The sequence below is a fragment of the Gracilinanus agilis genome, chromosome 1 (assembly GCF_016433145.1).
Source record: "Gracilinanus agilis isolate LMUSP501 chromosome 1, AgileGrace, whole genome shotgun sequence".
Lineage (NCBI taxonomy): Eukaryota > Metazoa > Chordata > Mammalia > Didelphimorphia > Didelphidae > Gracilinanus > Gracilinanus agilis.
The window spans coordinates 125,737,600-125,762,303 of NC_058130.1; the positions used below are offsets into that span (position 1 = coordinate 125,737,600).

The following is a 24,704-nucleotide window of genomic DNA, read 5'->3' on the forward strand; positions in this document are numbered from 1 at the left end:
ACACTTCCCAGCTGTGTGACCCTGGGCAAGTCACTTGACCCCCATTGCCCACCCTTACCACTCTTCCACCTATGAGCCAATACACAGAAGTTAAGGGTTTAAAAAAAAACAACAAAAAACAGAATGTTTTTAAATACATAAAATATATGATTTTATAATATTATAAAGGAATCATAAATAACATATTCTAATTACTTATAAATTATAAAAGAAATAAATTATATCAAAATAGTTATCAAAACATTAAAACATCTTCCGGAACCCCAGTTAAGAATCCAGGGGAAGAAGAAAGAAGAAGGTGTGAGCTTTGGGGGCACACAGGGTTAATAAATAGTTTTTTTAGGATGCAGGCTTTCCCTCTTCTCCCGTTTTCACTAAATAAAAGCCATAGGAGTTTACCCTTAAGGTAAAGTTTTATTTTGGAGAATCTCAAAGATTAATAGTCTGAGTTATGGACAAAGCAGTAGGGGAGGGAGATAGTGATAGAAGACCTCCATAAAAAATAAAAATTAACAAGAAAGATTCATTCTGATACAAGTGGAAAACTTGATGATAACTCAGATAGAGGAGGATGGCTGTACTTTACCTTATCATTCTTGGAGCTTTTGGGTTCCTAGTACTCTAATACTTGTGGGGCCTAATATTTCTGGCCTATCGAAGTATCTCATATGAAGTATCTCAATACTCAGAGGGAAAGGCTAATATTAATTAGTTTGAAAATACATTTCTTTAATAAAAGCCCATCCTTACTTTAATCTTGATGAGAAAAATTGCTGATTTTTAGGGATTTTTTTTCCTTAAAAAAATAAAGGGATACTATATGCTAGAAATAGGATTTCTATGTATGCATATTTAAATCATTACCCTTTAAGAGAACCAATGATGAAGAATGCTACCTATCTATTGGCAGTGGGGTAACAGATTAATCTGCAAAATAAGATACATTTTTGGATGTGTCCAATATGGGAATTTATTTTACTTGACTATGTATATTTTTAATAAGGGCTTTGATTTTCTTTTTTTCTTTCTTCCAGTCAGGGGAAGAAATGAGTGAAGAAAAAAGAATGATTGTAAGCTGAAAAAAATCAGGAAATAGAACTGTTAACAAAATATTATAATTACTACATAATTCCACAACAAAAACAAATCAAATGAGTTGAAAAATAAAATTATTCTTTCAACCCTATTAACTACTTAAAAGAGGATACAAACCTCTGAATAATTTCTATGTGCTTTATCCAGAACTTTTAAAAGGACTTCTGTTTCATGGAGCTGCCCATAGTCTCCTATTTCTCTTCTTACACCTTTAAAAATCTTGGTAAAAGTGCCTTGCCCAAGGCTTTCATTCTTAAAAAAAAATAAAAATAAAAAAACATTAGAGAAAGATGAAATGTAGAAAGGAAAAAATGTTGGAAATCAATAAAAAAATAAGTCAAATATGAACATATGACATCTATACTTGCAAGCTAAACTGGGAAACTTAGGGGTCTATCAAGTGATTCTTCCATTCCTTTAAATAACATAAGACTGAAAACAAGAACAATAATAGCACATGTGATGCTGAAAGCAATACTTCAATGTCCTATGATCTATGGAATTTATAATTGTCTTAGAGTTTAATATGCTAATATACTACCTCTGATTCATTTAACATAACACTTACTACAATTAAATAAAAACATAACAAGTCCCCAAAGGTAATGGTAGTTTCATTTTGAAAATGACTAATGAGAATTTTTTCCAATTGCTTTTAAAGGTGACTAATTGTTCATAATTGTGTGTCTACTTAATAATAAAAATAAGAAAGATACTTACAACAGCTGTTATGTGGCCATTCTTTTTATTCAACTTTAAGTCAAGTTTTTGACCACAGGGTTTTCACCTCATTTTGTTTTTTCAATCTACCTTTTTTCTCATATTCAGAAATAACAATATCATCTATAACCTTTTAAAATTTCTAGACTAAGACATATTGCAACTAAAGCAGATGAACTCTACATCCCAACTTCTGAAAAGATTTCTGCTTTCTGTAATTTAGCTTAGTTTTTTGTTTCATGGTCTTCAAAAGGCAAAGGACCTAGAAAGAAAAAGGACCTTTCTCTGGCAATCGGTGGGCTTTGATTTGGAGAGCAAGAAGAGGAGAGACAATAGTAGTCTTACTATAGAGGAAAACACTATGACTGGCTGAATAATTCTTAAATTACTTTATATTTGAGATTAGTCAAGTTTTAGTTGAATTATAAAATTTAGAGCAGAATCAGTATATAAGTGATACTAGACCTGATTGATCCAGGAGTTTCTACATCCAACTTTAAAGGTTAAAATGCTGAAATTAATCATTTTTAGGCTGTGTCAAGAAGTTAGTTGATTCAACTTAGGGAAAAAGTAGATTATGGCAGAGTGAACTAAAATCTGGAGAGCACCTGGGACTAGTTCTATTATCCCAAGATCCTGGGAAAAGCCAAAAACTTTTGGAATCAATGTTATAAAGAATCCTTCTGGCAGGCAACCTGTCTCTCCAGGGTAATCTTGAGCTCACCAAATCTGACTGGAACCAAGCATGTTGAAAGCATAAAAGTAATGCAATGACTATCTGACAGTACATCAGACAATCAACATTTATTAAGCATCTACTATGTGTGAGGCACTATGCTAAGCAATAGGGACATAAAAAGAGGCAAAAGACAGTCTGTGCCTTTGAGAAGCTTATGGTCTAAAGACACTTTTGTGTCCACAAGTGCCCTGATTATAAAATGAGAGAAAGAGCAAGGATGCCAACACTTCAGTCTTTATAAAAGGGAAGAGATGTCTCGGGGGAATATTGTACCTTCCTCTCCACATTGATCTGGAGAACTCCAACTCAGGCATAGGAAAATATGAATCAGCATTGTAATCTAAGGATCAAAAAAGCTAATGTGATCTTGGGAAACATTAAATAAGGCACTGCTTCCAGGAAAGGGATGGCAGAGATCCTGTATTCAGTTCTGCATTTCTAGGATACTGTGTTCAATTCTGGGTGCCACAATTTAGGGCTACTGACACAATGGAGTGGGCACAAAGGAAGGCATCCAGGACAGCAAAGTGTCTTAAGTGAAGGGGAAGGAGACATAACACAATAGTTTAAAGGAAAAGGCAGTCAGTGGGAAGTCCATGCCATAATGCCAACTGAATGAACTGGTGCTCTAATTAACCTGGAGAAGTCTAAGGACAGGCTGGATAACCACTTGTCAAGGAGTGTGGCAGTGGTGATTCCTTTGGGGGATGGGTTAGACAGACGGCAACTGAGATCTCTTTCAAATCTAAATATCTAAATTTCTGAATTCTAAAATTCTGAAATATGCGACATCATCAAGGAATGTTTAAGTAAGAAGGGGTCTTGGACTTTAATTAATTCAAACTCCTCATAATTGTTAGAAAAGTAAGCTGAAACCCATAGAAATGGTTACATAGCTTACTTACATATCTGGCTTCCAATTTAGTACTACTTCTACTATCTTATGATGCCTGCTATACAGAAGTAAATTTTCTAATTGTAGAAGAGAATAAAAGGTTCCTTTTCAGGCCCCAAAGGGAAAGGGATCTAATAACTTATACTTACTACTTCTTTAATAATTCCCCTAGTAACATCTAAGTTTAATATCATAGTTTACTATTAAAACTACTAGCATATTTTCTCATTCCTAATCCAAGTTTAATAAAGTACTTGCTTCTATGTCTCTTCTATAATACGAATAAAACAAATGATGGAAGCTGAAAGAAGATATTGTTTCAAAGTGCTACATTTAAGTCTTACAGTTTTAAATGGAAAATTGTCCATATCAAATAACTTACAAATATTAAATCTTCATTTCTGATTTTATGAAATACCATTTGGTTCACATTATTGTGCCTCTGCAATGTTGGTGATGTGGGGACATCAGAAATACCATTACTCCTGAAGACTAGAAGATTCGATTTATCTAGAGAACACAGAGTCAAAAGGGAAGAGAACATGTATTTGTCAACAATATAAATGAACTGGTAGTCTAGCACAGTGCCTAATAAATATTTGAAGTGAATTATAGATAAATTTTATATAGTACAATAATATAGTAGGCACTCAAAATGATTACCAGTTCCTTATTGATATATTTCTTTTAAAAATTACTGTATCTGAAGTTATTCATTAAATTTTGATCTTCAAATATTTGAACTGGGGATATATTCCCAGGGAAATGAATAAATAAAACATGATTAAATAAAGAATAAAAGTAATTTCATCCAGAATAGAAAAATATACTACTTTTTCAATGTAATTACTGTCTATTTCTCAAAATGTTTACTTCAGCAAATGGCAAGCTTTTTTACTCCAGAGGGAAAAATATGGTAAAGAATGTGCCATATTTTGAATGTTTTAATTATTCCTGAACTTTTAACGGACTAGTACATCTTAAGTCCTAAAAACATGTTAAGAATCAGAAGGTCACAAAATCAGTTTTTCAAGGGGAAAGTAGAAAGATTTCAAATTTAAATTCCCAGGGGCAATTCATTGTTGTTTTTGATACCTAGTTATTATTATCTTCCCAGAAATGGCTAGGTTTTAAACTTTGTTTTTTTGTAAGAGCATTTGTTTACTTCTATTGTTTATTTTGTTTTTGCTTTGGGAGACATAACATACCTACATTTCAGAAATAGTTCAAGACTTGAACATATAGTTTGATAATTAATGATTCCCAAACTATACACATTTTTAATGACAAGTTTCACTAGGACTGACCCTTTCTAATAGTAAGAACTAGGTGATACTTCACTGTTCAACTGCAGTGCAATCTGAAAGAGGATCCACCATTTTGAAAATTGTCAGTCCTGATAAATCTATCTTAATTACTGACTCCCTCTTGCTTTCTCTTTGTCCTCCACCCTGTTCACTGATCTTCATTACATTTATCTTCATTTGCTTGATTCATTTGTTCTCATGTATTTTTATTTTAGTTTATATTTTTCTCATTCAGGGCTAAAGAAAATGAGGCACTGAAAAACTAAATACAAACACATTTGATTTTAGCAATGTACAAATGTCAGTAGTACTTCTCATCAGCTCAGTATATACATATTTGATATATTACTATAGTATGCCAAGAGTACTTGTCATTATGGAATCTCACCATATTAGGGTCTTTCTTAGAGTAAAACAAAAAACAAAAAACAAAACTTGCCCTTTTCCAAATGCATGGATTGATAGCTGCCTGTTTTGGATGGATTGATAGTTCCCCATTAATATGAGAATAAGTCAGTCTACAACTCTTTTATCCTGAAATATGTGTAAGAGAAGTAGAGCCAAGATGGTCAAGTAAAGACAGGGATTTGCCTCAGTTCTTCCAAATTCTCCTCCAAGCCACTTTAAAATAATGCCTCAAAACAAATTCTGGAGCAGTAGAAACAGTAAAAGGATACAATGAAACAATTTTCCAACCCAAGCCTACTTAGAAAGTTGACAAGAAAGGTCTGTCTCACCAATGTAAGAAAAATTTTGATTAAAAATTATTTATATGTAATTGGAAAAAATAAAATGTTAAAAATTCTTAAAAAGAAGTTTAAGATTTCAGGAAGCAAAATAAATGATATATGTGTAAGATATCCTTATGATAGCAAATGGAGAATGACTAGAAAGTCTTACCTTTGGGCTTTGGAGGGCAGCACTTGGTAAACTGGAAAATGATACTATCTGAGCGGACAGTTTCCATTTGGTAGCAATTCAAAAGATCCTTAAGATTAGTGAAGCTCTTCTTAGTCCCACTAAGGTTGAATTCCCCATTCTCATTTTTTGTAATCAAACAGTGCTTATAATCAGTGGCACTTTCTCGCTGTATGAGTTTAATTATATAGAGGAAAAAATACATCATAATAACTGTCACAATGATTAAATTGGAAAGAGGGAGAAAAAACAATCTACGAGGGTCAATCTGGGAATTTAAACTCTGATATCTAATGTACTGCCATTATGTATTATTATGTATGCAGTTTTTGGTCAAAGGGAACCATGAAATTATATAATAGTAGTGCCTTAGTAATGAGTCTTAACAACAAATAAACAATACAACTGATTTGTATTCTGAATCATTCTGAATATCTTTCTAAAAACGAGAAGTTATCTACTAAATAAAATAGCTATGATAAAGGGTTTATAGGTTCTCTTCCAACTTTTCTGTTTCCACTCTCTTTACTTGTACCTTAATAAATAATTTAAGAGAATAGACGGGGGAAATTATGCCTCAGCCCATTATCCTCTGTATATGTATGTATGTATATATATATATATATATATATATATTCTATATTATCTATAGATCTATAAAATCCATGATCATATTTTCAAATAGTTATAAGGCTTATGTAAAATAATAACTAAATAGAGCTTTAAGGTTTGCAAATCACTTCACAAGTCACCTCAGCAGGTCAGTATGGCATAACATTTTTTTTGCATCCTACCTTGTAATATTATCTTAGAGTTACATGTGCTTAATCTTTGCTTTACCTAAAATCTTTTAAGTTTCTTGAGGTTAAGAACTATATCATAGTTCTTCTGTAACCTTCGAAGCAACCAGTACTGTTAGGTATGTAGTAGCAAGCACTCAATTAATACTTGCTTAATTTCAGAGAAACGTAAGACATGAAACATAGTATGATTATTTTGGTAAAATGTCACTAATATACTAAGAATAAAAATTAAGATCTACTAATTATTTCATATGTATCAATTTGTTGCTTATGACATGCTCACATGATCTTGGGTTACCCATTTTAGAATACTCATGGAAGGAGCATATTTTGACCAAATTTTAACCCCAAATGCTAACATTAAAATAGTCAGATTTGTAAAGAAATTTTCTCATTTGAATTGGGAATCAAAGATGTTTTAAAAATAAGAATGGTTATAATTGTAAAAAGCAAATTGTGTTCTATTTATATGAATTATATCTAAGCTGCTATAAGTATTTGTCACAAAATAACATAGTTGACAAGTAAAAGTGCAGTATAATGGATAGAATGCTAACCTTAGAGTCAGTAAGATCTGAGTCCAAATCCCACCTCTGGCATATACTGGCTGTGTGACTGGGCAAATCACTGAACTCTCTCAGGGACTACCCCCTCTTCCCCATGTTGGCAACTGACTAAGATTATAATTTGCAGAGAAGATGCCAATTTGCATTAGTAGAGGAAGAACCACATTAGAAGTTGTGAAATTACAGGGACAATTTTTAAAAAAAGTTGACATCACTTTCACATCTCACTCAAACCATACAATATGAGGTAGGTAACATGGGTAAATATTATTATCACTGTTTTAAATACGACCAAAAAAAGTGAAATTACTTACTACAGGCTACATAACTAACACATGGCTATAAGAAGAACTATGACCCAACTCTCCTGGTTCCCATTCTAATCCTCGATTCTCAGTTTGCTATTTCTTTAGCAAAAATGTACTTTCAGAGTTTATGGAAATTTCATTTAAGCACATTTCTTTAGTTAATTTCTTTCTTGGACAGAGTCTAACAAAGATCTTTCTTATTCCAAAATCTTCATTGTAGTGAAGTTTTAACAGTTTTATGCTTTAAAAGATACAAATTGCATTTCACTAGTGCATCCTGCTGAAAGCCATTCTTTTAAAAGAGATTATGGTTTTTAAAGACTATGAGCATCAGGGCTGTGTGGTGGAAAGAGGAGGATGTCTGGAGGCAAAAGAGACCTGAGTTTAAATGCTTCTTCCACAACAAAAATTGTGCTTCAGTTTCTCTGAGCTTCAGTTTCCTCATCTGTAAAATGGGGATAATCTATAGTATTTAACTCAGGAATTAAATGAGATCAAGGCTTATAAAGGGCACTTTGAAAATTTTTAAAACTATGAACATGCCTACTATAATTAGAGTGCTTTTATTTCCTTTTGATTTTCTTATTTCTCTTTATACCTCTGTGTTTTAAAAATGAATCAAATTGCTTATGACCTATTTTGTTCTTCCTCATTTGGCAAAGTTCCCCAAGTAAAATTAAAACAAAAAATATCCAAGGGTTGAATTGGATTGGCCAAAATACTGTTTACCCAACTGATGAGACAATGAGCACAGAAAAATTGCAAGGTGAGATAATAAAATAAATTTATTATAGCTTATTTCTTCAATTTTTCATTAATTATCCAAATAATACAATAACTCATCATGGCATACTGATAAAATCTATGCCTGGAAATGGAAAATCATATAGGACGCTACTAATTTAGAAAGGTTTTGAATATGGGGCAAACAATGGACTGACCATATGTTTGTTGTCTAAGGAACAGCCTAGCCAGGGCTGGAGAGTTTCATCAAAAGAGGGCTGGTCACTAGAAGTGGTATCAAATAACAAAGATTACTGACTAAAGCATCAAATAAATTGAGAAGAAGTAAGTTATTCACGTGGTCAAAAATCACAAATCTTTTAGGTGTTTAAATTCAATCTTGGAAGAAGACTAAAAGTATTACCATTCCTACAGACTAAAAGTGGGAGTTTAAGTAATATGTGCATCACCACACCCAAAGGATAGCTATCATTCTGACTATAGACTAAGGAATAATGTTAAATGTGCAAAAATCTTTGGACTAGATAAGCTCTTTCTTGTTCTGGTAAGCAGTATAATTCACCATCATAGTCTACTCACCTCAATAGCAAAAGTGAGGAAATATGTATTAAAGTCCTTAGGGCTACGTCGAAGGACATAGAGGCCAGTCTGATTACCTGCTTTCTTCAGTTTACTTATGGCAAAATCCATCCTAAGGGTAAAGAAGAAGTTATCTATTTACTAGGAAAATGATATGAGTACAATTAATTCTGCCAACAATGATCACTGCTACTACAATACACACAAATAGAAATATATATGCATATGAATTTAAATACATATTTACATTTCAAAACCAGACTTTGTCAAGATGTCACATTTATGTATGCAACAAAAATTTCAAATAGATGGATATTTATCATCAAAATATAATTAAAATAACATTGAAGATTACAAAAAATTGAGACTTCATTCTTTACGTTTGTAGGCAATTTTTCTAGGTAAAAAAAATTATTGACTATTTATATTAAAGATATCTTGAGGATGTCCCAATTGTTTTGGAATCCCACAAAGGATACTGATGGCTTTTGTGGTGGAAAAAGTCTCCCAGAGACAACAGCAATGATTTTATTTTTTTGAAATATTCTGTCTTTTAATCATAATTCAATTTTTAAAATGAGCATTCTCTTTCAAAATACCACATCTATTTTTGATTACCTTGAAAGTCAAGATGTCATAAAACTCTATTTGTACAACTATTCTAAGGCATGCAATTTACTAATATATGCATATAATTGTAATATTTCAAATAGCATCTAAGTCTTAGAAAAGACCAAATTCACACTGCCAGAAAAAAATTGATTTTGAAAATTTATGTATGACATATAGGTTGGATATCTTTAAGGGTATTTAGACAGTTGACAAAATTTTATGGGTATAATGACTGGGGTTACTATAACAAAACATTTCTGCTGTACAAAGTATCTTGGTGCGTCTTCCCCCCACTCCCTTTTTTAAAGTGTGCATTACTTACGAAATTGGGCCATGACAGTTGCTTTGGATATTTTCAAGGACTGTTGGGGGTGCTACTTCTTTACAGAGGTAATGGTGTGCATCTGCTGTTAATCTATAGTATCCATCAATTAATGATACAAAAGACAGAGCTTCTCTCAATGAGTGAAATTCAATTTCCTGAAGGCAATGAGGTAGAAAAGAGAATATCTACTAATAATGTTCAAGAACCATCTAATAAATACCAACTGTGTACTAGTTATTTTATACAAAGATAATTCATCTTAATAACTATATAAAATGTTATGATTTAAGTTGTACATATTTAGATTTCTTGTAGCATCAAATGTTAATAATGAAGGCAAAGATAATTCAAAAGGTTACCTGCTTCTTAATGTATATAAGAATTTACATTCTATGATGTATATAGAAATATATTTCAAATAAAATATTGAAATCTTTCTATGAAAACTAACTAAAGTTCCTTTCATTAGTTCCTTTCATTATGTCAGTAGCAATAATAATACCCTACCTCCACTCCACATGGCTTGGAAAGACAAAATTAAAAGTTTTTCTTTAACACTAATAATAGGAAGCATCACCAAACATGGCTTTCTTATATTACAAACACTTTTATCCTGTCTCCAATTTCAATTCTTAGGTCTTATATATTCTTTGTAAACAATACACATTGTTCCACACATCTCTAATATACTTATCAGTTATTATTTCCTGTTTTAAAGTTAATAATGTGTGCATACTTCATTTCCTCCTACTTGAAAGAAATTCTATGAAAGTAAGGACTTTATTTCATAAAAATTTTCTCCTGTATGTCTCACACAAAGTAGACATTTGATAAATTTTTGAACATTTTGGTATGTCATTATATAATTGCAGTTATGACTCTCTTCAAACATATGCTGGCTGGGTGTCTTTGGGCAAGTGACAATCTCTTAATACTGCTAGGAAACTCTCTAAAGCTAAGGTATAAAGAAGTTTCAACCTAAATTGGTAGAGAAAGTTCCTCACTGAGAATATGCTAGCCCTCTTTGGTGAACCTTTTCCCTGAGTTCAAGTGCCCATAGGGCAAATGCAAACTGTCCCAGAGCCCTCATTATTGTGGAGAATTGAGGGAGAAAGTGCTTGCTATGGGTGGTGGGGACAGAGGGCTGGAGCATGCAAAAAATGTCTTTGGGTGCTAGGAAGAGGGGTTACAGAGTAACCCAAGTGCCAGCTCTGCAATGATGCTGTGTCTAATAACATATTCCCACTTTATCTCTTAGTACCTTTCCAATATATTCTGCCAGCTCTAGTCAGGCTAATTTGCTTACCATTATTTGTCCATGACTTGTTTATTTTATTTACACAAAGTTCTTTCCCAGGAGGTGTTCCACTTTCCTCTCCCCATGTCCCCTGTCTCCTTTAAAAACAATCTTGACAAAACTACCCCCACAATTCTGACTATGTGCTTCTTAGGCACATAGTAACAAGTATATTATCAGATAAGTATATCACCCAAACTTAATTTTATGCTTCTTATGAACAGTTAAAGTACTTACTAAATCTTTTATAGGTCTGTTTTTATTTAATCTACAAGGTGCTAATCTAACAGGTTCCACAGAGTAAATGTTCTGTAAGTGAATGAATGAGTAGAAAAAATTATCAAGACATAAATGACTAAATCTCAAAGGATTTTTACAGAATGCACCTAATGGTATTTCTGAGCCATGTCTAACACACTACACTGGGGAAATTCCCTCAAGTTTCTAGTTTGTGTGAGATGTAGCAACTGTATAGGTTCCTGACCATTTCAGACTGTCATGACACTCACACTAACCATATAAACTCTAGTACAAGAGCACTCATTACTTGTATTACCGATAATGTACCAGAACAAAAAAAGTACCTCGTGATTTCAGTTTCTAGTTTCTAGTTTGTGTGAGATGTAGCAACTGTATAGGTTCCTGACCATTTCAGACTGTCATGACACTCACACTAACCATATAAACTCTAGTACAAGAGCACTCATTACTTGTATTACCGATAATGTACCAGAACAAAAAAAGTACCTCGTGATTTCAGTTAAAATTTCAACATTTGAGTGCCTAGTGTGTATGTAGAAAGCAACACATTAGGCATTATGAAGATCCAAAATAAATTGAAGAATCAATTATTGCCTTCAAGATTATAATCTAATTGGGGAAAGAAAACACAATTTTTAAAAATGATATTGGCATAAGAATTCCTACTTTCAAAATGTTGTCTGCAGTATGTTCTCTGATGAGGATGGGGAATCTTAAATGGGTGCCAAAGATGGCATGTAGAGTGCTCTCTGTGGGTACTCGGCTGCTCTCCCTCAACTCCCAGAGTTCATTACTAGAAAGGCAGAGGGACTCAGACAGCTGCTCCCTTCCCCCTCTCCACCATGCCTGACAACACTTTTCACACCACCTGCCCCTCTACCCAGTAGCCCAAAGGGAGCACACAGAGGGTTAAGCAGGCAGCTCACAGGTAGCACATTTGGAGGGGAGCTGAGCGCTCAGGCCACTCCCCTCCCCTTCTCTACACTTTCTAAGGGCATTTCTCACTTCACCTGCCCCTCCACCCAGCAGTCCAATGGAAGCACTTACTCCCTACCCTGTATAGAGTAAGGGGGTAGGGAAGCACAGCACATGGTGTTGGGGGGGGGGGAGCAGCATGGCACTTGATATGAGGGGGTGGGGTAGCGCCAGGCCCCGGCACTCCATCTCTAAAAGGTTCACCACGACAGTCATAGAATCTCTTCCTCTAAGATGTAGCTTAGGTAACATCTTTTGCCGGGAGTTTTTCTTGATTCCTGCTATAGCTAGTGACCTAGTTCTCATACCACCTATTTACTTTCAGAATGTATGCTGATAGTTATTCATTAATTTTATATTTATGCTGTATACATTTTTATATGTACTTACTATATATCATTAGAATGCAATCTCAGTACAAGTAGGGATTATTCTATTCTTTGTACCTGTATCTCCAATATCTGATACATAATAGATGCTTCATAAATACTTTTTAAAATGATCCAATGATATTCTTTAGTGATTTATACTGTGATTTTTTTTAAGATTCAACTTTCTAGAATCTTACAGATGTTTCTAATAGAAATAACATTTCTCATTTTTGTTTCAATGAAAAGCATTACCTCTACCAAGTACACAAGCTGGAAGGAAATTTTTATAAAATTTTGTGCAAAGTGCTAGAATTTCAAGTTCATGCCTTAAACTAAATTTAAAAAAGAATGCAAAACATTCAACTTTCCTGTCTCAAAATATTGTACTACTGAAGAAGTTGAGAGTTATTCAGTATACACAATTCTTGGCAGAATTAAAAACAATAAAACTTGGCTCTGGTTGAATGCTAAAAAAAAATAAAGAACTCCTTTGAAATTGAAAAAGATCAGCACAATTGTTTTGTCTTTTAACCATATATTTTGGATCTACTCTTAAACATTGCCATTACACACACAATTATTAAGATATTCATATAATTATAGCTATGCTCTTTGTGGTGGCAAAAAATTGGAAAATGAGAGAATGTCCTTCTATTGGGGAATGGCTGAACAAATTGTGGTATCTGTTGGTGATGGAATACTATTGTGCTCAAAGGAATAAAGAACTGGAGGAATTCCATATTGCAATGTATTTGTATTTTCAATGCTTAACAATATGTAGGCTCACAGCAAGAGCTTAAGAAATACTTTATCTCTCAATCTACATATATTAGCCCATATTTTTCATTTTGTTACAAACAGCAACTTAATAAAATGTCAAAACAAAAAGAATTCAGCCAGTCAAAAAAACAACTATTAAGCTTTTATGAGCAAGGCATCATAATAAGCACTGAAAATATAAAGGCAAAATACAATCCCTGTTTGTTTTTTTAAAATGTGGCTTTTCAATATATGTCAAGGAGATGGATTCTTTTAACAAATATATAAAAACTGCACAGCTCCATTAGAAAGTATCCTCAGGAAATTATACCTTAATTTAAAAAATGTGGTTATCCTTGAAAACATTTTTGTATATTTTCATCAGCAGAAAAATCTCATCTTTTCTAGGCTGATTTACCTTTCAGAAACTTGGATGATACTGTTTTCACAGAAAGCACACCATGTGTGAAAGCATAGTATATTAGAGAAGCTAAACAATGGCTCAGGTTCTACATTTTCGTTTTAGGCAACAATAAAATATTTCAGAGTTCATTATCTGATGCTTTAAAAACAAAGGCACTAATGTGAAAGAAACAAAGGTTCAAAAATTATATTGCAGCATTCTCACATCAGGTCAGCTCAAGAACCTAAAATCTTTGTAAAGTAATATACATGTGCAGGGAGGTTACATGGGTCAACCAACCGTCATTTATAGGTCATTCCTCAAACTATTTGACTTGTTCTCATGCTTAATCTTATTACCTTGAGCTCTAGGAAAGGCCAGAGGTATTTTTGGAATCTTAATAATTAATCAAATTGCAACCTTTTTATTAATAAGTTGGCTTGAGCCCCACTCTATTTCAATAAATATTATTTAGAGAATAAATTAAAGTAACTTTCTTTTTAACAATAACCACTCACATTTCTACATATTTAATATCTTAAATATCAATGAATAAATGTTAAAAATTACTAAAAGCACAATTTGTTAGTCAATGAATTCAATAATAAGCTGAGAAATAATTATTTTGAATATTTTGGCTATGTTATATTCAGAGCCACCTAGAATTTCCATTATGATGGTGGATGGTATCTCTTTACTTATAGAAACAAAGTCTCATACCATTCAGCTTCTCTCATGAAACCAAGGAAAGTCTCTTCTCTAAAATTCTTTTTCACAAAATGAAGGTGAAAACAGACTTATCAGAAAGGATCTTTCAACTTCCTTTTATTCTTCTCTTGCTTCTCTCCAGCCATGGCAGTAAAATAATAATCTTCAGGCTCTGATACTAATCATTTTAAGTAATCTCTCTACAGATTCACTCCTTATAAAATTATCTTTTAAAAAAATATTTCTTGATTAAATAAGTTAATTCTCACAAGAAACAAGCTTCTCCTTAAGTCTTCCTCTGTTTTCTCTATTGTTCATTTAACAGATTCTCCCTTCCCACTATTTGAAATGGTAAGCAATCTGATTTAGGTTATACACATGCAATCATGTAAAACATATTTCTATATTATTCATTTTGTGAAATAAAACTCAAACAAAAAAGGAAAGAAAATGAAAAATAGTTTGCTTCAATCCATATTCAAGACTCCATCAATTCTTTCTCTAGAGGCAGAAGGCATTTTCATCATGAGTTGTTTGGGAATGTCTTAGATCATTATATTGCTAAGAATAGCTAATTCATTCATACTTGCTCATTATTCAATATTTCTGTAAACTGTATTAGTATATTGTACACTGCTCTTCTGGTTCACTCAGTTCACTTTGCATCAGTTCATTCAAATCTTTCCAATTTTCTTCTGAAAGCATCCTGCCCATCATTTCTTATAGCATAAGAGTATTCTATCACAACCATCTACCACAACTTATTTGGCCATTCTCCAATTGATGGGGATACTCCAAGTTTCCAATTCTTTTCTACCACAGAAAGAGCCGCTATAAATATTTTTATACAAATTGGTTCTTTTTTCTTTTCTTTGATCCCTTTGGGATACAGATCTAGTATGCTGCATCAGAAAGTTATACACAGTTTTAAAACCCTTTGAGTATAGTACCAAATTGCCCTACAGAATGGTTGGATCAGTTTAAACTTCACCAATAATGCTTTAGTGTCTCAGTTTTCCCATTTCCCCTCCAACATTTGTCATTTCCTTTTTCTATCATATTAGCCAATCTGATAAATGTGAGGTGGTACTTCACAATTGATTTAATTTGCATTCCTTTATTCAATAGTGATTTAGAGCATTTTTCCATTTGACTATAGACAACTTGGATTTCTTCCTCTGAAAACTGCCTGTTCACATCCTTTGACTATCAACTGGAGGATGACTTGAGTTCTTAAAAATTTGACTCAGTTCTCTATATATATTTGAGAAATGAAGATTTATCAGAGAAATTTGCTGTAAAAAAGGTTCCCCACCTTTCTGCTTTCTTCTAACCTTGGTTGTATTGGTTTTGTTTGTGTAAAATATTTTAAATTTAATGTAATCAAAAGTATACATTTTTATATCCCATGATGCTCTTTATCTCTTTTTTAGTCATAAATTCTTCCCATATCCACAGATCTGGCAGACAAAATAGTCCATGATCCTGTTAATACAATTTATCACAATAATGTTGCAAATAAGAACAGCCAGGAATGTTAATATAGGAATGTTAAGTGGGGGGAACTCCATGTAACTGGGCCTGCACAATGGATAACGACTGTAGACAAATGTAAGAAAGCCTCTATTTAATAAATATTGGAAAAGGTTTGAGGAAAGGTAATGAAGATTGAGAATTAGGAACCCTAAATCTAACAGGGAGCTAAGTTTTTACCCATTTCCGTCTAGTTTGCAAGAACTTGCTTCTTGCTCAGGTTTCTCTGAGCCTAACTTACAACTCCTTATCACTAAACTGAATCCCCAGAATCTATGCTAAAAAACCTATTCTAAAAAAATATATATATATATATATAAATTCACTGCCTCCTTGTATGCCTTCAGATCACTCCCCCAACTGTCAGTACTTTCTTGGCCTAGTAAGGCTTCTGGGCCTTTGGTAGGCCTCAAAGGCCCTGCCCACTCTGCAGTCACATAGAGGGGAAAAAAGCTGCCTCTCTCTTTCTTATATAAGTAAGTTTACTGTCTCCTTAGATCTCTTTCAGCTTTAAACCAGTTCGGTTAATCACGCTCTGTGCCAATTGCCAGCCCTTCTAGGCCTAGCTAGGCTTTTTGGCCTAAGCAGGCCTCAAAATGGCTTGGCCCTCTCAGTCACCACAGAGGAAAAACAGTCTCTCTCTCTCTCTCTTTCCTATTGATTACCTCCACAAACTTATTCCAGAAACTCCAACCTGTTCTCCTCCTTCACCTGCCACTTATTTCTCAGTGTTCCAGAGAACAGAAACACCAGCCTTCTCCTAAGGAAAAACTCTCCTGGTGACCCCAAGCTGTGCAGGTCAGCAGTTGGGAAACCAAATGACTCCGGCTACCCCAGAATTCCAACAGGCACCCTTCCCAAGATCCTGTCTGGCGTTAAAGAAACCTTACTCACTGTTCTTTACCCTGTCCTTAGCTGCTAAAATCCCAATTATTCCAAATGGTCCTCATTATCCCTATGGTTTAATTAATCCTAATAATCCCTTAATTTGCTTATGGCATTAGCATTTGGGTCTAAAGCATGTACCTATTTTGACTTATCTTAGGATTCAGTGTGAAACATCGATGTTGGTCTATACTAGTTTCTACAAACTACTTTCCAGACAACAAGAGCACTTTGCTGATAGTTGTGGCTTCTCTTTCCTCCCAATAGTGAATGACTTAGCTATTTTCAGTAAGGATAGCCTGAGAATAGCTGACAGTATAGCATCTGGAGCAGGAGCAAGCAGTTAGCAAAAAAAATAGACACAGGAGAAGTTGATGCTGCCACTGGGCTAGGGCTTAAATAACTAAACACAGAACAGAAAGATGTATAATCCTAATTCCAAGACTACCTCCTTTCCCTGACTCCTCAATCTTCATTAGGAGGAAATGAAGGCTGTCCATTCCAAGGAAACCAAGACCCATTTGGGCATCTTCATTAACTTCTCTGTGACATCAGAGAATATGCAATTTTGCTAGCTGAATTTTAACAAAAATCTATTTTATTGCTGGATGGGATTGAAAAATGAGTATGATTAAGTTCTGTCGATGTTGTGCTTCTGACCGGAGCTATTTAATTTTTTGAGTTTTCTTTTTTTACCATAAAAGTCATTAAAAATAAGTCAAAATAAGCTAAACTTAGATTCGGATTTTCAAATTGCTGAATCCCAAAATGTTAACCAAGATTTTTAAAAAATCATATTGCTCTTAATGAGCAAAGGTTTGTGTACTACTAATAAAATTTTTTAAAATATAATTTATTTTATCTTTTTCTCTTCCTTTTAAGTTTCTATTGAATGTTTTATAATGTATTTAAGTACAGTAGTCTAGGTACATAATCTCCAAACAACTACACATATATTGGAGTATATGTTCAACAAGGAGCACATGATCAAAACTGTTTAGAGAATACTGGTCTAGTGGTCTGGAAAAATTCACAAAACTTGACAAGGTTCCAAGACTAAATAAGACATTGGTAAATATAACAGTTCTTTCATTTCTTTTTGGACTAAAATATGTTATCAGGTTTTCTATTACATCTTCCAAGGGACAAGAGATAAATGTTAATTGTTGTAGCGTCAAAAAATTAGCATTTACCAAGTATCCATGTAAGCTCAGAGAACAGAAAATAGCAGATACCTACAATAAGTTTAACTGTGCTTAGAAGAAGAAAAGAACTAAAAAATAATTTTCAGTAGTAACAAAGAAAGAGCTTTACAAACCACTTGTCTAGTGACAAATTAGCTACACAGATTCACCTCAATTTAGCCTTTCTAAATTTAGAGAAAGAGGGGGCAAAATATATGCTTTTCAAAAAGGAAAACATATATTTAAGAGGAATCAGTTAAGTCTTGTGAAATACTTATTTTTTAAAAAGCTGTACCCATTTTGCTCAGGAAGGAAGAGTTGTTTTAATTGTACAACTACAATCTTCTGCCATTTGAGCATGACCTATCACTTATTTCACAGGAAAGTGTTAGAAAAAAAGAAACCTGAAGTTCTACAGATCAGTAATGAGGAGAAAAACGTCACTCATTATGACACATGATTAAATCATTTGGTTATGTTTTGTTGTCTTTCTAAAAGGTTCAGAGAATCAATGGTAGCTAGTACTTATATTCACAAAATATTCCCAACTATTGCATGAACAAATTAGTTTACAATTACAAACTATATGTAATTATTTCATACAATCACAGAATTTTAGAGTTGAAAATTTTTATATTCCTTTAAGATTCAGTGCAGATGCCACTTACTTATAAAGCCTATCCTTATACTCCTTAATACTTAATTGGGAGAAAAGCAATATAGAGAAGAATGAGACATGATCTTTCTCCACAAAGAGCTTATAATAGAAAAAGCACTAAACTATATGATTATAATTTATATCAAAGCTGAAAATTTTAGGACAAAAAAGTGAGACTTTCAGGGACAGGAGGAGGCCTGGCTTAAGGCCTTTTCTTAATATTCTCTCTTCAGACATTTTATATTTAATACTTATGTACATATTAAATTTCCATAGTATAAGATGAGTTCTGTGAAGGCATAGATTGCTTCCTTTTCTTTGTCTCTCTCTAGTGCCTTGTATTTATTAAGTCTTTTATAAATATTTGTTGAATTTAGTTGAATTACAAAGGGCTTTAGAGAGATCATGAAGCTAACTCCTTAATTTTTGACATGAAGAAAGTCAGAGATATTTATTATCATTAGAATTAACAATTGGCATTTACATAGCACTTTCAAGGGGTTTTATAGACATTTTCTCATTTTTATCTCACAAAAGCTAAGTGTCTCAATGTCAGCTCTGCTTCCTATATCCCAAACAACCTCTTAAAAGTCACCTCAACTCACTGAGACTCAGTTCCTCATCTCAAAAATGATTTTCCCAGTTGTCTTAAACTTGTTGAGTTTTGAAAATTCCATCAGATCAGTGGTCTCCATTCCTTTTTTGATCTCACACCTTTATCAGAAAAAGTAAATTGAATACGTGCCTATGATATATGTATATTTACTTATAAGCTAATATATTTGGATTATTGCACACATATTATGTACATTATAATATATTATTGAATTGAAATTATTAAACAATGAAATAAGCTATATTTTATACTATTTTATTTATTAATGGTAAACAAAAAGTTTTACATTCACTGAGAACAATGTGATTGAATTTATGAAATGATTTGAGATCCCAATCTTCTAATTTTAAAACCCATGATCTGCTAGAAATTATTTTTATAACCTAACATTATAGGATTTTTTCCTTCCTTCAGTTTCAAATGAAACTCATCCATGACTCTTCATTTCTTGTGTGATTCTTGACCAAATTTTCAGAAAAGAAATACTCCATGTGTTAGGGGCCTTTCACTAAATATTCTCGCATTTTGATGATAGGAGAGCATCATTCTGGTTACCTATCTGTTATTCCTAGTTTTCACCATACCACCAGTTCATAGTTTTTTTATTATATATTTCCATGATAATCTATTTCTTATGCCACTCACTGAATATAGATATTCACAGGAAATAAACTATAGTCTACTTTGACCCTATCATATACCCCTCCATTTCCCATGAGGTCAGTTGAATAAAAAGTTGAATTGGAAGCCTGGTATTGTGGAGAATTTGCTGGGCTTAGAGTCCAGAAGACCTAGATTGAAATTCCATGCCTGACTATTAATCTATTAATAGCTATGTAACTCTAAGCAAGTCAACTTAATTCCTACATGCTTCTTGAGAGCAATAAGGAATTATGGAAATAAAGTGACTAAAATACTTTCTAACTCAGACACTTCATTTTTCTAGGCATAACCACCAAGGAGGTTCACTTACCAAAAAAAAGGTTCCATATGAGCTAAAATATTTTATGTTAGCATTTTTGGTGGTAGCAAAGAAATGGAACCAAAGAAGATGTCCATTATTGAGGGAATGGTTAAACAAATTGTGGTAAATGAATGTAATGGAATATTATAGTGCTGTAAGAAACAAACATGATGAATATAGAGAAGAATGGAAAGACCTGCACGAACTAATACAAAGTGAAGTAAGCAGAGCCAGGCAAATAAAATATACAACTGTAATAATCCTGATGGGAGTGGGAAGGTGGGGAACTACCACTTGGCCTCAAAGAAGAGATATAAAAATGTACCATAATGTACCCTTGCAGGCATGAGAGTCTACTGGTAGATAACATCAAACATTAACATGTTAGGTGTTTTTCAATATGTTGTTCAGTTTTGTTCATCATTTTCATATATTATGGCTTAATCTCTATGGGCAAGAGTACACTTGTTATTTTACCAAATGAAAAGGGAAAGGATACCATTATTAGATATAAATGCTAGCATTTCTATAGTAATTTACAACTTTCAAAGGGCTTTAAAAATACTATCTCAATCTCTCTTCAAAACAACCTTAGGAGGTAGGTGCTATTATTATCCCCATTTTACAGATGAAGAAACTCATGCAGAGGTTAAATGACTTACTTGGGGTCCCAGAGCCATGAAATGTTTGAATCCCCATTTGAATTCAACAATTCCTGACTCTAGATCCATTATGCCACCTAGTTGCCTCACTCCTAATCAATCAACAAGCATTATTTCATTACACTAATTGTGTAATTAAATCCAATTTTGAAATATGATCATTTTAATTTATGAAAGTTACCATGTGTAGTGTTAATGAAGAGGCATCCCCAATGCCATTACCCTCAGGGAGTTTATAATCTAGTATTAGTGGTAAGCATGATATTAAAAAAAGCAAATAATCATACAAAGTAACATTCTAACTGTCACAGGGATGAATCCAGTGCCTTATGGGCAATTAAAGATTTTTAAAAATAGTTACTTTAGAAAGTCAGGAGAGTCAGCAATCAACTGAGGCTGAAGGGAAACACTGTACAGATAACAAAGAACATAAGAATTTGGTTAAAGTGGGGTTCTTAAAGAGGAATAGTGGGAAACAAAAACAAGCCTGTTCAAATAATGAATGGCTTAAGGATTCTGAAAAAAGGGAATGACAAAACAGTATTTGGGGGGGCAGCTGGGTAGCTCAGTGGAGTGAGAGTCAGGCCTAGAGACAGGAGGTCCTAGGTTCAAACTCGGCCTCAGCCACTTCCCAGCTGTGTGACCCTGGGCAAGTCACTTGACCCCCATTGCCCACCCTTACCAATCTTCCACCTATGAGACAATACACCGAAGTACAAGGGTTTAAAAAAAAAACAAAAAAAAAAAAACAGTATTTGGGGATGATGATGTTGGAACTTATAAGAGAGACTGAATCAGGGAGGGCTAGAGATAAAGAGATAATTTAGGAGACTACATGGATAGTCTAACTGTAAAGCAAAGAAGCCCCAGATTGCAGCCCTGCCAGTGAAAATGAAAAGTACAAGGACAAATTTAAGAGATATCACCAAGAATCAGTAACATTTAGTAAATGACTGAATGTAGGGAAAAGGGAAAATTTCAAGTCAAGGGAATAGGAGAATGGCTGTACCAATGACAGAAGTAAAGAATCCTGTAAGGGAGCTGGTCTGTGGAAAAGCATTAATTGCACTTTAGAAATTTCTAGTCTGAAGTTCAGTTCATTTAGGTGGAGACATTCAGGAAGTATAAAGATATTTAGGACTATCACACAAAACATATCAGGTTCAGTTTAACGAATAATCCATAGTGACCTTATTTATGTTAAAATCATTATCTGGGACAAGATGAATGCCGCTTTGAATGACAGCACAGGCAGTTGAGAGGCTTGGAATGTTCCCAGGTGCCATGAGCCAAGGGCAAAAAGCCCCAGCCCTATAAATACCCCCAAGGAACAAGTCATGTTGGCTCATTTTGGAGCAAGGATTTGGGAAGGAGGGAGGTGAAGAGAAAAAGGGTAGGCCTGAAACCTGTGACCTGTTATCCTACTGAGAGAGAGCTAGTGATCAATCAACACTATTAATATTAGAGCTGAAGAGGATACTGATTCATCTATCAACATCATCAATAGCCTTCCCTAATCTCTGGCTTGGCTGTGGCCAAGTCAGGTCAGAGTTAGAGAGAGGGTGAAGAACCTACAGTTTCTACAAGCCTTGATTAATCTCCAGACTTGATTAATAATTAGATTAATAGCCAATCAATTAGCAATAGGGTTCCTAGGTCCTCAATCCTGTTACCTTGTTTTTCTTACCCCATCAATAAATTCAATATAGTGTTTTACCAACAAGTACCTTTCCTGAGTGGTTATTATACCAAAGCCCTTGGGAAAGGGAGATCAATACACAGTCAGATAACAACATTTCCAATAGCCAATCAATAGCCCTTATCAACATCTAATCCAACCTCAGGTTGGGACCTAGAGAGGTTAACCATCCACCCAATCTCTCAGGGGTTCCCTGCCTGGGCAAACTGTTAGAAGGGAACAACTAACAGGCTTAATCAATCAAGCCTGTCAGGGAGGAGAGGCATAAATTATATCAACAACAATTGTGAGAGGAGTGTTTGTTTCTCCCTCACCAACTATAGCCAGCCTAGGCCTGGGCAGATAACCCCTCCTCTATTCATACTATCTCTGAAATCCATATATACAATCTATCCTCAAGAAGATCCAGGAGATAGAGAGATATATAGATATAAATATATTATATCAACAACTCATTTCTTTTTAACATTTAGGAATGAAAGACTAAGTATACAAAATATATTGTTAACATTTTTCCATGAGAATACTATATCCTCTACTCCTTGAGGATCACTCTGGGCACTAACTAGAAAAAGAGTGGCATAGTGTTATGCAGGTGGTAAAGTTACTACTAGGGCCTTGGAGCCAGTAATTAGTCTTGCAGGTGATTGGGATGGATGTTATCAAGGTTGAGTATTCCTCAGCTGGGAATGAATTTGGTATAGGTATAAATTCAAACCCTGGAAGCTAAGTGCCCAGTGAATCTTCACTGCTAGCTATTAGGCTCCTTTATGATGTCTGGTGGGTGGCCCATCCCTGCTGGGGTAACTGCCTCTTATTGGATGATGGCAGACTGGCAGGAAGTGGCTGACTGAACTTCCTGTCCCAGCAATAGAGGTTTGGTTCAACCTCAGTCTGAACCTCAAACTGCTCAGTATTCTCTCCTCTTCCCCAATCTCCTTAGCCTTGGTGGTATAGGAATAATCACAAGATTCTCAGATTAAAGACTAAGGGGTTTATTGAAACTGGGGAAGGAATGACCAAAGATAAGAGGGCTTGGTGTTACTAAGCTGTTGCTATAGTCAGCTGACTGGTGCTGGCTAAGGTCCTAAGAAGATCTTGGCAGGCCTAGGGCTGGCTGCCCTCGGCCAGAGCTAAACGGTCTCTGGTTAGAAATTAATTTGATTCACTAGCTAATCAGTTGTAAAGGAAATAGATGTAGTTGGGTTGCTCTTAAAGAAGGTCCTAAGATCTAGACTATCCTATTTTCCTACCCACAATTCCACCACCCTTCACCATCCGGGGCCCAAGGGGGAAGGTCAGAGGTAAATAGGTGAGCAGGGTGAAGTCAAGGGAAAGCAGAACCCAGGCTTGGGTTTGCAAGGGCTTTTATAGTCTCAGCCCAACTTCCAGTTGGCATCTGCCCATGGCACATGTCATCGTCAAGATTCCATTCAGGGTAACTGACAGCTTAGCCTAGGCTAATACTGCAATGCAAAAACCCTGCATTACAATAAGTTACAAATGGGGACAGGTAAGAAGATCTAAATTAGAGGTATCAGCCCACAAAGATTTAACATTTAAATGATAAGTAAATGCATACTTTATTACTACCTTGTTAAAATATATATACACTTTAAAAAAAACTATTAAAAGTTTGAGGTTTCACATAAGTTCATATTTTCTCTTCTTTGGATATTAAAATGCCTATTTGTGCCTGGTATTGAGCTAGGTACCACGAAAATTGTTTTTGCTTTGCATTTATATAAGATGTGAAATATTTTGATAGCATGAAGTAAGTATTACTGAACTGGATACATCTTAGATTAAATGAGATCATAGATCTATATTTCAAAAAAGCTTCAAATGATTACCTTTTTCTGATAGTTTTTAGTTTGTTAACTGAATCAATTACATAAGTAACATATAATTATAAGTTATCAGAATAACACTTACCAAATTCTTGCCATCTTGCTTATGAATAGTCACCACTCTATTCTCATTTGAACCTTCTTGATTTGCTTGTTTAATGCTGACATCAATAATATCAGGAAAGTCACAGTACATCTGTAAATCCTACAATTAACATTGAGTGATACTTTTAAAATTAAGTTTATTTTATTGAACTAATTCAAAAAT

General features: G+C 34.0%; 1 protein-coding gene across 1 annotated transcript in view; it reads right to left on the reverse strand.

Annotated features, from left to right (window-relative positions):
• Positions 1 to 24,704, reverse strand: part of JAK2 (Janus kinase 2) — a 67,500-nt gene that overhangs the window by 31,411 nt on the left and 11,385 nt on the right. The window contains exons 5-10 of the mRNA XM_044656661.1: positions 24,522 to 24,641; positions 9,609 to 9,766; positions 8,675 to 8,786; positions 5,657 to 5,843; positions 3,832 to 3,959; positions 1,213 to 1,347 (exon numbers count right to left, since the gene is read on the reverse strand). Coding sequence (XP_044512596.1) covers positions 1,213 to 1,347; positions 3,832 to 3,959; positions 5,657 to 5,843; positions 8,675 to 8,786; positions 9,609 to 9,766; positions 24,522 to 24,641 — 840 coding nt within the window. The remainder of the gene's footprint in view (positions 1 to 1,212; positions 1,348 to 3,831; positions 3,960 to 5,656; positions 5,844 to 8,674; positions 8,787 to 9,608; positions 9,767 to 24,521; positions 24,642 to 24,704) is intronic.